This window comes from Canis lupus, chromosome 7 (genome assembly GCF_011100685.1).
Source record: "Canis lupus familiaris isolate Mischka breed German Shepherd chromosome 7, alternate assembly UU_Cfam_GSD_1.0, whole genome shotgun sequence".
Classification (NCBI taxonomy): domain Eukaryota; kingdom Metazoa; phylum Chordata; class Mammalia; order Carnivora; family Canidae; genus Canis; species Canis lupus.
In genome coordinates this window covers 44,492,718-44,505,595 of record NC_049228.1, presented here as the reverse complement: position 1 = coordinate 44,505,595, position 12,878 = coordinate 44,492,718, and the positions used below count along the sequence as shown (strand labels likewise).

General features: G+C 36.6%; 1 protein-coding gene across 11 annotated transcripts in view; it reads right to left on the bottom strand.

Moving 5' to 3' along the window:
- Positions 1–12,878, bottom strand: part of PIAS2 (protein inhibitor of activated STAT 2) — a 155,111-nt gene that overhangs the window by 76,353 nt on the left and 65,880 nt on the right. For all 11 annotated transcript variants that reach the window (XR_005362421.1, XM_038543334.1, XM_038543340.1 and 8 more), the window contains 5 exons: positions 12,176–12,226; positions 11,937–12,027; positions 3,919–4,053; positions 2,103–2,208; positions 618–691 (listed from right to left, as the gene is read on the bottom strand). Coding sequence is in view for 10 of the 11 variants with exons in the window: in XM_038543334.1 (XP_038399262.1) it covers positions 618–691; positions 2,103–2,208; positions 3,919–4,053; positions 11,937–12,027; positions 12,176–12,226 (457 nt within the window). In the remaining variant the exon portion in view is untranslated. The remainder of the gene's footprint in view (positions 1–617; positions 692–2,102; positions 2,209–3,918; positions 4,054–11,936; positions 12,028–12,175; positions 12,227–12,878) is intronic.

Here is a 12,878-nt window from a genome sequence, read left to right as displayed (position 1 = left end):
TCTCAAGCATTTTTTTTTTAAAGATTTTATTCATTTATTCATGAGAGACAAAGAGAGAGAGAGAGAGAGAGACAAAGGCAGAGGGAGAAGCAGGCCCCATGCAGGGAGCCCAAGACGAGACACAATCCCAGGACTCCAGGATCACGCCCTGGGCTGAAGGCAGGCGCCAAACCGCTAAGCCACCCAGGGATCCCTCAAGCATTCTTACTCATTACACCAGAACCATCAATAACCATTAGGCGACAGTAATTTTAGTGCTATTTTTCAATTCTCTGTATATTCTGATAAAAGGAATCAACCCTCTATTCTCTATGTTTACTATTAGCTGTGAATTTTCTACAGCAAAAAACTGTGACAGATTATTCTGAACCTAAAGCTCTCTTCCCTCATCGATATAACATCCTTTTAGGTCTCTTCTTGCTTAGTCATTGTTTGAAGAATATTTGCATTCTTTAAAATTATAATGCTTAATCATTAAAATACCTGAATGAGAAAATGACAAAAGTTCAGAATTCTATCATAATGTATCATTCATTCCCACACTTACTTATATAGAAAAATTAGTAATTCATAAAAAGTGAAAGGCCCCACCCAGAAAGTTTTGTTATTTTACTTACAGGGCACATCAAGGATACCCGAAGGCTAGTTGTAGCAATTTCACTATCAGGATCTGCAGTAAGTTTTTCTTTAACTTTAAAAAGAAAGAAAAAGAATTTTTTAAAAAATTTTAATTAACTGTGATAGTCTAATTATACAAATATATATCATCTTATTTAAAGTTTCCCAAACACTTCAAGTAGGTCAAGAAACTACAAAAAGAAAACCAAAAAAAAAAACAAAAAAAAAAAACCCTCAAAATGTTAAGTATTAATGTACTGAAAACACAATCATATTTTCAGTATTAGGTTAAAGAATTACAGATTTGCAAACTCTAGGATCACATGTTTAATTATTTTTTAAATTTCTTTTTAAAAGTAAAATTGCAGGTAAGAAGAGTTTCAAAACAGAAAGCTGTTGAAACCTGAAGAACAATACAACAATTGGGGAAGGAACTTGGAGAGCTGTACTTGGAGCTTCAATGTTTTCCTCTCACACACACTGAGTACTTTTTATTAGGAGGTATTGGTTGTTGCCGACAACTATTAAATTTGTAAATGAAAAAGGCCAAATATTCTTATACTCCCTTTGACAACTGAAGACCATAATCAATATGCTAATGACTCTGCAATTTGATTTACCAGGTAATGTATATAAAGTATGGTCTCTACAAGCCCATAAGTATACACATGGCCTCTGGGTGCCAAATTCTTAACACCATTATAGAGAACAGGCAAGGAAATGGGAGACACTGGAACTGCAGCAAGCTAAAAAATGGAGAGAAGCATTTCCCTGCCTTCCAGTTCTAGGCAAGAAGATCCCTACTGTGCTAAGGAGAGGAGAATGGCTTAAGTACAAGAATCGCAACACCATTTCAACAGCCCTACTTGGCTCCCTTTTCGATCTGTAGATCCTTCCTCCTTTCCAATTCATTCAGTGGTATGGGAGGCAACTAGGGGAAAAATACTTTCTTTCCCAGAAAAATGTCTTATTCAATTAAATTAAGTTACTGAACTGAATTATTTACAGTTCAGGTTAGACTTTTTTTCTATTATACACTATGAAAACAAGGTACAAAATAAAACATCTGAGAATGCAAATATTGTTGATAGATATCAACATTTCTTTTGCAAAAAGAGTTCAGAATTTTTTTTAATGTACACCCTACTATACACTGGAGGTTCAGAAGACTTGCATTCCTATTCATAAGTCAACATATGCATTAAAATTACCATCAACCTGACATTTACCTAAATAAGTTTTCATGAAAAAGCCAAAAATCAGACAGGTTGGGATTTAAAACCGATCCTTGGGAGTGATTTCTAAGAAGTGTTTTTCAATTTATAGGGCTCTGTTCTTAGAGTATTTTTAACTCAAAATTCATTTTAGTTTTTTGAATAATTCTTCCCAAACTACTCCTATATTGATGTATATTTGAGGCTTGGTTTTTCTTTTTTTTTTCCATTAAAGCATCTCATATGCTCAGTCTTACAAACATTACTTACTTAGTGCTCTGGAATGATCAGGGTTTCTAATACCTTTCATTTTTAATCTCTGTAATAACATGGCTGATGTGAGCTGTCGTACAAGATATACAGACATGGAGTAATTCTACAAAGAAAGATAATCTGTATTAAAGATGAGAGATAATAGTCTATTTACATAAAATACTTGTCTAAGAAACTCTGGTTTCTAAGAATAAAATTCAAAATAACATTCACAGGAAGGTCAAGGACTGGGAAGGGAACAGAATCAACGCAGCTACTTTAGGGAAGATAAAACTCTATCATATTAAAGGTATTTCTCCATCACTTACCACTTTAAAACATCCATATGAAAGATAATATATCTTAGATTAGTAGTTTTCAAATTGTGTTTCTAGTTTAGCAAAACTGATTATCTTAGAGCCATCACGCTATGAATGAGGATGTACCCTCCAAAGCCCACTTCTCATTAAAACTGTTCTGTTTTCATGTAATGGGATTGTCAGTATTTTCACTGAAAAATGGAAGCCACTGCAGAAACAAAGTTCAAACACTAGTGGTCTGAATTAACATTTCAAATCCAGAGTTTCAAAGTTCTAATTCTGGCAGAAGAGACTATATGGCCTTGAGCAAATCTTCAAATGAACCCAGTAGCAGCTTTCTTCTGAGAAAACTTTTGACAAATTAACCCCTCTTTCCAAATGCACATTTTATTAGGAAGGGGACAGCTACTATAGTATTTAAGACACACAGATAAGAAAAATAAAAAAGACAAGGCCAGAAAATAATAGCATCCAATCCTATACCTTTTAGATCTTGGAACAAAAAAAACTTCTTAGCTATTTATAGAGCTATGAAGAGATGAAATATAATTCTACCTATATGCTAAAAATCTATTTCACTAAATATACTCATTCAATTGATCCTACTATAAAAATACTTTTAACAGTTACCAAGTCAAATATTTTAAATAAAATTTGTAATGTCCTGCAAGAGTCTTTTTAAATATCTGAATACCCAATATAGTGTGCAAACTTTAAGTCAATTAATCATTTTAATTACAAAGAAAGAAAGTCATTCCCAGTACATGGCAAAAAAAAAACCCTGCAAGGTCTCCAATGTCTACAATTTCCTATCCTCGTGGGGAGCCCAATGTGGGACTCAACCCCTAGACCTGGGATCATGCCCAGAGCTGAAGGCAGACGCTCAACCACTGAGCCACCCAGGCATCCCAACATTCTGTATTTCTATATATAAAGAAATAGTTCTAAAACAGAAATCCCATGCTGTATTAGTCAATATCCCACAATGGAGATAATACATTTGAGACTAAGAATTAGCAGAAAGCCAGGTTCATCAACCTAAAGGTACTGGGAAAATAATGTAATTCTAAGTAAATATTTTCATATGAGATTCTCACATTATCTGAAGTAAGAGCTGTTTATGTAAAAGCTGGAACAGATTATTTCCAAACACATTTAACCATTTTCCTCAAACCCTAATAAAGCTTTTTGTCCCTCTTCATAAACACATAACATCACCTGAAGTTTCCAGTTTCTTAAAACACTAAACACATAAACACAATTGTGATTAAGCTGTTTCCTTAAGAAATAACTGTAATTACACTCACTTCTTCTCCAAGAAAATGAAGAGATGACATTCAAGAAATCTTAAACTTTTTAACCCTAAGACTCTCTACATCTCCACCTCTGAAATGAAAATTACTGTTTTTTTAGAGAATCAGAAAACTAACAAGTGAGAGCTAGTAGCCTGAGCTAAGACAAGACAAAACAACTCGTAGTGAGATGACTTTCATGCTACCCAGAAAAGTCTTTACCTTTCCGATTTCTGATGCCCAAGAAATGGAGATCTGGTTTGGCACAGCTGAAGATAACCTAACTAAAGATGTAATATTCAAAGGGCGTCCAGGGCGCTTCTGTTCAATCCCATTTTTAGGTGGTGGTGCATAACCCTAGAATGAGAGAGAAAAATAATTTTAAATTCTCTTTTGGGGGTCATTTTCTCCAAGATAGATACACATTTGCCTAATTTCTATCACAGTTATCCTTATTTTATCCTAGAAATCATACAATCCTCATCCTAAAGTTACCAATCCAAAAGAGGAAAATGACCTTTTAAAAAGGTTATATGGGGGATCCCTGGGTGACTCAGCAGTTTGGCGTTGCCTTTGGCCCAGGGCGTGATCCTGGAGTCCTGGGATCAAGTCCCACATCGGGCTCCTGGCATGGAGCCTGCTTCTCCCTCTGCCTATGTCTCTGCCTCTCTCTCTCTCTATGTCTATCATAAATTAATAAATAAATCTTTAAAAAATAAGAAAAATAATAAAATAAAATAAAATAAAATAAAATAAAATAAAATAAAATAAAATAAAATAAAAAGGTTATATTTCACAAGTCCAGAAAAGTAAAAAACATAAAAAATAAAAAAAAATAAAAAAAATTCCACCATTAAAATTAAAGATGCTAACATCTTGCCATATGGACTATGAACTTTTTTTTAAAGATTTTATTTATTTTTTCATGAAAGACACAGAGAGAGAGGCAGAGACACAGGCAGGGGGAGAAGCAGGCTCCCTATGGGGAGCCCAATATGGGACTCAAACCCAGGGCCCCAGGATCACGACCTGTGCCAAAGGCAGATGCTCAACCACTGAGCCACCCAGGTGCCCCTCTTTTTCTTTTTTTATATATAATAAAGTTGCACCTCTTTGTACTGATTCATCTTAGGAGCTCCCACTCAAAATGCATTCTAATAGTGGGGATGGGAAAGAGGGAAAACAGTTTGAGGATAAAGGAACAAATTAAACTAAACTACTGGGACTACATCAAAATAAAAAGATTCTGCACAGCAAATGAAACAATCAACGAAACTAAAAGATAACCTACTGAGAGGAAAGTATTTGTAAATGACATATCCGATAAAGGCTCAGTATCCAAAATCTATAAAGAACTTATACAACTCAACACTTAAAAAATCCCCCAAATAATCGAGTTAAAAACTGGGCAGAAGACATGAACAGATGTTTCTCCAAAGACGACATACCCATGGTCAAGAGATAGATGAAAAGATGTTCAACATCATTCATCATCAGGGAAATGTAAATCAAAACTACAATGAGATATCACCTCACATCTGTCAGAATGGCTAAAATCAAAAACACAAGAAATAACAAGTGTTCGTGAGGATGTGGAGAAAAAAGAATCCTGTGCATTGTTGGTGGGGATGCAAACAGGTGCAGCCATTGTGAAAAACAGTATGGAGGTTCCTCAAAAAATGAAAAGCAGAACTAGTCTACAATCCAGTAATCGTACTAGTAGGTATTTACCGAAAGCCTATAAAAACAATGATTCAAAAAGTTATATGCACCTCTATATTTATTGCAGCGTTGTTTACAATAGCCAAATCATGCAAACAGCCCAAGTCTCCATCAATAATGAAGGGATAAAGAAGAAGTAGTATATACATACAATGGAATATTATTCAGCCATTTAAAAAAAATCCTGCCATTTGCAACCACATGGATGGAGCTAGGGAGCATAATGCTAAGTGAAGTGAGTCAAGAAAAAGAGATACCATATGAGTTCACTCATATGTGGAATTTAAGAAACAAACCAAATAAAGGGGAAAAAAAAGAGACAAACCAAGAAATAGACTCTTAACTACAAGGAATAAACTGATGCTCACCAGAGAGGAGGGAGGGAAGGGAGTAGAGGGTGGATGAAATAGGTTATGGAGATTAAAGAGTATGCTTCTCATGATGAGCACTGAGCAATGTTCAGAACTGTTGAATCACTATATTGTACACCTGAAACCAATGTAGCACTGTATTTAATAATACTGGAATTAAAAAATAATAATAATACTGGAATTAAAATTTAAACACTTAAAATTTTTCAAAAATAATTAAATAAAATATATTTATTAAAGTTTATAGGGAAAAAATAAACTAATTTCAAAGGAATTACTAAAGTTTTATGAATGAAAAACAATGCTCTCCACTGCCTTCTCTCCAAGTAGAAAAGAAATTGTCATTTTTAAAATCAGATCGTGTTAACAAAGAATAATCAATATTTCAACTGGCAGGGATACCTGGGTGGCTCAGTGGTTGAGCAGCTGCCTTGGCTCAGGTCGTGACCCCAGGGTCCTGGGATCAACTCCCACACTGGGGTCCCCAGAGGGAGCCTGCTTCTCCCTCTGCCTCTCTGTGACTCTCATGAATAAGTAAAATCTTTAAAAATAAAAAAATTTTTAAAAATTTCAACTGGCATTAAATTAGCCCGATGGCTATAATACTGGTTATGCTTTATTCTACTTTTTCTAATCATTAAGCATTTGTTTTAAACAAGTGTATTCATTTGATTCACGTTACATCCAATTCTCAATTGCCAGAAGACTTCTCAGTTTGTAATTTTCAAAACTAAAAATATACTTTTTAGAAAATTAAAATTTCTTAGCTATGAAAGCATCTATGTATTGAAAAGCAGATATCATATTTCACTGAATCTAAAATGCCAGTGACATAACTGTGTCCCACTAAGTAGGAAAAAACACTCAGTTAATGATACAACCTAGCATATCACTACTTGGAGCATAGCAAGGAAATATAGGCAAAATGAACTGCCTAATATTTTCTTTTCAAATATACAGAAGAATCTTCTGAATCACTTTTTACTACTCAGTTATCAATGTATATGTTTCATAGTATCTTCCTATATGCCACTAAGATTTCTGGAGATACCAGTATTTCTTAAAACTATATTCTACTACTCTACTAATAGCTCTCAAATTTCCTTGCAGGTCACTGATACCCTTAAATTAACGGTCTGTGTTACTGCTGCTACAGTCTGGATCTTATGAGAATGTACCGATCAAAGCTTTTCAGACAACCACCAGGATTCGTGAACCTTCCTTAAAATGTTCTTAAATCATTTGTTGGTTAAAAAAAAAAAAAACCAAAGGAGCACAGCTAACCCGTCATGCCGCAGGAATAACATCAAGGCTGCAAAAGTATAGGCAATGACAATACATTACAGCTGCTAGCTACCTGGTCATCAGCAACTGTAAAATAGCTCTGGATTCCAGTGATGGTAAAAACACGCATGTTAGAAACAATGAAATACGGTATGGTGGTATGACACGACAAAGCTAAGGAACATGTTCTATCACAACTAGGGAACATCCTTCACTGCCTTGTAGGAGGTACACAACCTTACAAAATTAACTGGAATTCTTATAAAATTGCTTAGTATCCAGTCTATATTCAAATTTCCCCACTGTTGTCTCAAACGTCTTTATAGAAAGTTTTCAAACATATAAAAAAAAAAGTATAATGAACTCCCATATACTCATCATCCAATTCACTATATATTTGCTCATTAAGAGTCTTTACCTATTTGACCTCACTCCCAACCCAGATTATTTTAAAGTAAATTGAAGACATGTCACATATCCCTATATAGCCTGGTACACAAGATGTCCTTTTACAGCCTGATTCAAACTAGAGCCTCACACTGTGCTTTAGCTGTCTCTGAAGTCTCCTTCATTCTATAGTAAGAATAATTTTTATTGTCCCTCTCCCTTGCTTCTTCCTTTCCGATGTCATTTTTCATTGAATTTTGACCCAAAGAATGACCTTACTTTTTGGATGAGGCAGACTGCTTCTTCATGGTAAAAAGCTCTGCTGCTCTATCTCCTGTAGATGTTTTAACCTGGTAACTAGTTGCACAGGCTTGATTTGATTCAGATTTGAATCTTCAGTCACAAAACTTCATAGAGAATGTTATGTACTTCCCACATCATGAGGCACGTAATGAGCTTACCCCAATTACATTGATGCCAAGACTGATGAGGAATTCAGCTATGTCAGCCTGACCCCTCCACAGTAACACTCTCCATCAAGCTTTGACCTAATGGTTTTAGCATCCATTGATGGTTACTTAGATCAAATATAATTACGGATTTGAAAAGAGTGGTTTTCAAATCCATTATTCCTTTTGCTTATGTTAAAATGTTTCCATAAAAAAAACTTGATGGTGTCAACATTTGACCCCACCCTGAAATCAATGATTCTTTATCAATTTTAGAATACTGAATTGGTGCAACCTCCAATGGTTTACTTCAACATGATTATAAACTTGATCATATATTTGATGGTTTTGAGTCCACTGGAGTATTATTTTTTAGATGTCAACATTACCCCCATCTTAAGCAAAACCAATCTCATTAAATTGGGGGGCAGAGGGTTAAGTTTTTTTTTTTTTTTTTAAGATTTTATTTATTTATTCATGAGAGACAGAGAGAGAGAGAGGCAGAGACACAGGCAGAGGGAGAAGCAGGCTCCATGCAGGGAGCCCGACGTGGGACTTGATCCCAGGTCTCCAGGATCAGGCCATGAGCTGAAGGCGGCGCTAAACCACTGAGCCACCCAGGCTGCCCAAGTTTAAAAGAAAATGTTGACTTTACCTCAGTCCAGATTTACTGTGAGGCAGACCATGTGCATGACTACTACATACAGGAAAAAAATATGTATCAGGAAAAAGAAAACCATGAACACAGAAATAGAATTTATTAGGATAAGAGGGCTAACACCAAGAAGATTTCTGACTGCACCAAGAGGAAATATTTGATTTTTGCCATCTGAACCGAAGCACACATCCTCTCCATTCTACAAAATCTTTCCAAGTAATACTCCCCACTGTCAACCCCTTCTACGACAACCCCAAACCTTCCAGCTCCAGAGATTTATAAAAGTTTCTCAAAATTTGTTTGAAAAGAAAATAATTCAGCTGCTCAAAATCACTCTAAGCAAAGAGGGTCTTTTATTCTCTCCCCATCCTACCTTCAAACCACAAAATTTTCTCACCTTGCTATCAGTTTGTACACTGGCAACCTTGGGAGTCAAAGACGGGAAAGGGGAGGGAATACTCTCAAAGACCATTTTATTTGTGTCTGTTCATATGTTGCACATGTCATTCTGCAAGTCCTGCTATGAGCTGCTTACTGCTATCCTTGTATTAAGATTATCTAGAAAATCGATGCATCAAGGCATCTTCTAAAACTCATCTTGATATGGGTAAAACACAGGAAACTATTTTCATCACTATTTGACCCTTAAGAATCCTGGGACACATTGCTAATTATCAACCTAATGCCATTTCCCATTCAGCTTTCTCTTTGCACATGCAGTATTATAGTGCCATAATGACTGGATACTGCAGTAATGTCTACATAGAGGTGCTCATTCCAGGACACAAATTCAAATATACTCACGGTTCTCATGGGAAATTCCATGAGCTTATTCCTCTAGGATTTGCCATGTAATAAACTAAGATCATGGGCAAGGATCACCAACATATCAAACTTCTCTGTGACCTGTCAACTGAAACAAAGTCCCCAAAGTCCCTGAGGATCTCCATGGTGGTAAAGAGCTAAAAATATTAACTTCTACAAGGTCACTGGAGTTTCCTCTTCTGAGGCTGCAGTATACTCATGATTTTCATAAACCTGCTTTATGCTAGTAAAGGCTCTATATTTCATTATCCCAATCAATAGCAATTGTGGACCAAGAGATGGTTTAAGGAGTTTTCTATCAGTTGCATATAAATTTATTTCCGTTATTCCACAGAGATAGTCACAGGGCCAAAAAGCCTTTTTGGGAAAGGTTGGCAGCATTTATTTGATTTCTGGAATGGCCCTACAGGGTCAGGAAAGCTCCCGATCCCCGAGCCCCCACTGCTTCTGTTTCTGAAAACTGTCTTTGCCTTTGTCCTAAGGCTCCATTTCTTCACCTCCTTTTCAAAAGCCCCTGGAGACATAGCAAGCCCCTGGTTCCAGAGGAGGGTGCCAGAATCATCACACAGTAACTGATAAGTTCACAAACAGCCTAATACAAGTACTGAAGGGTCAGTTAGTCTTTGGGAAAGAAATCAGCAGTGACTGAATAACAATGTACCAGAGAAAAGTACTCAACTGCCTAATTTCTTCCCTTTCAAAAAGAGTGAAGGAGTGACAAATTCAGAGCTATCAACAGTTTCACAGTGGTGCTATAGATCTCATGAAGATACCATCCCAAAATAAAATACTGCTCCCTTTGGAGCATTCTGTGGAACTTGTGTGTATACACACCTGTAACCACCATATTTTCTATAGCAATGCCAGAGTTTAAGTAGAACCTCTTACATTGCAGATAGCCTACATCACTGGCACAGTCACGATACTAGACAGGTCTTCAAGGTAGGTCTAGATACCAAAAAATCTACACGGTTAGATCTTTCTTTAAGGGTGATGAGAGAGTTAAACAGCAACAAAAGTCAAGGTCAAACAAATTTTAACATATCTCAAGGAAAACTGGGTATGAACAGCCATGCAAAGTGTGCACAGAGGCATTCCACAATCTGATTTTTCCAGGATTCCTTTGTCGCACATGTGGCCACCCATTGTATCCCTCAGTTCCAAGTAAAACTGCTTCTTCCCTTGGTTCAGATCTTTGATCCATCCAGATAAGAGGCAGCTCCTAAGAATCTACTGTTGCTCATTGCCAGAAATCTGAGAAACAAAATGTCCCACCTGGGTTTTGAACACGCACTGGACCATGTAAGCAATCCTCCTGACCACATCTACTCAGCCTCTGCAATTTCCCCATTCATCCCCAAAGGACTACTTCAAGTGATTTCAGCCCCACAGACCTCATTCAAAAAGAGGCAGCAACAGTGCAGTGTTACTCAAGCTCTTTAAAACTCATAAAATAGGTACTTCTTAGGTCTCTAAATCCACAGGCTATGAAGAGACAAATGGGACTCCTGATAATCACATCAGATCTTTGACATAAGGGTAGGCTTTGGCCACAGGTCGTCTTCACTTTGGGAGGCTCAATGACAATCATCTAGCTCTGGTAGAGCCCAGAGACCTGGACCATGCTGTCCAGCCCACTCAGCTATTCCTCAGTATTGCTTGTATACTTATGCCAGAGCCACGGCTTATACTCAGCAGGATGCTAAGCAGCTCTCCCACTTCCTTCTCTGTAGTGTCTGACGTGAAATGGCAATTAGCATCCTGGTGGAATCACTGTTCTCATGGGATGTCCTCGGTTGAATATACCTCCACTTTGTAGTGCTTGACATAGAGGCCATGCTCTCCTACTTTTCTGATTATGGCTTTGCTGGCCTTCTACACAGCTGCACTAATTTACTGACTTATTCCAAGCCTCAGTGGAGACAGATATACAATCCAGTTTAACAATTAAGTGTTATTTTAAGATGTGACTAACAGGATTTGAGGATTCCAGAATTATCTACCAAGCCAGAAACAGGCTATATACCATTGTGTGCATGTGCCTGTATGTGTGTATCACAAGTGCTGAAGCCCATATATTGTTTCACTGCTTAAACAACAGGTTGTCAATCAAATACCATTGCATTCATACCCCAGGTATGCACACCAAGGTCCAAGCTTGGAATCCTTGATCTCCATGTCCAGTTGCTCTCAGCAGCCTCTGCCTTTTACCATCTCATTCATGGAGAAGGCCCAGCTAATTCAGACAACTATCACAACATGCTGTTCTATATATGCAACACAAGCCCTCTTATTATGCCATCTGATATGATCCTAAGAGTCCTTCACAGCATCCCTGCTTCCTGGCACAAGAAGTTCCAGGCTTACCTTTTCCATATCCCCCAGACCTAGAATCAGCCATTTCTCATTAATCCCTCTAATGGAAAATAGTATTTAACCTGGATAGTTAACAGTGCTCTTGGTATTGAGTTGTCACTGTTTTTTCACCTTGTGAATATTTAGACTATATTTACATGTGACCCTGGTAAATAAAATGCAACTTACAGGCAAAGGAAACAGCTTCCCATTTACTTTTATACATAGACTATTGGGATAGTTGTCTTCTTGAGGGCAACTTGTTTCTGCCAGGCAAAGTCTGCATTAAAGAAAAAAACAAAAAAACAAAAAAAAAAAAACAAGAAATTATTTTTAAAGAGTATACCCAAGCATGTTACAGAGTCCAAGTTCAGTACTATATGCACATAGTTAGCAAGTATAAAATTAACAGAAAATTTCAAACTCACCTCAACTGAACCTGGACTGTATAATCTCTCCTACCACCTGGCAAAAAATCCCTGTTGGAAAGAGAAAGAAACTGGGTTGAGAAGACACAATGAGAATTCATAGGAACATTTTCACCAGAAAAAAATGTTAATATCTTTATTCTTATTCCTTAAGATGAACACTCCCAACAGCATAAGCCTTAATCAAAAGGCTACAGTGATGCTAACCCTCATTTATATAACAGTCACATCTTTAAAGCAATTTTAAGGTATTTTCAATTTACAGGAACTTTTGTGATACAGTATTTATTTCAACAGGCAACAGATTTGATTAATATGAAAAGAAGCACTCTCAGTTCTAAAAGTTTAATAAATTAATCTGTTTGCTCATAATGGTTAACATTGGCTGAGCATTCTAATCATGTGATTTTTTAAAAAAAAATATAACGACCCATTCACTACATAGTCTGTTGGTCTGGAATACAGTCTGAGCATTAATTTTTACAACAGGTGATTATAACATGGTACCAAAATGAAGAACAAGTGCCTAGAGTCTCAGCATCTCTGTACCATGGCAACTTTATAATTAAGTATCCAATTAAGGGCACAGAACCTATTAGAATTTCTACGTGAGAACCTAAAAGAGTCCCATATATTTTTGGCATTGAACCTTGCAAAGTCTTGCCAGTCCACAGTGAAGCAGCATTGTGATTTCCTGGGAGCC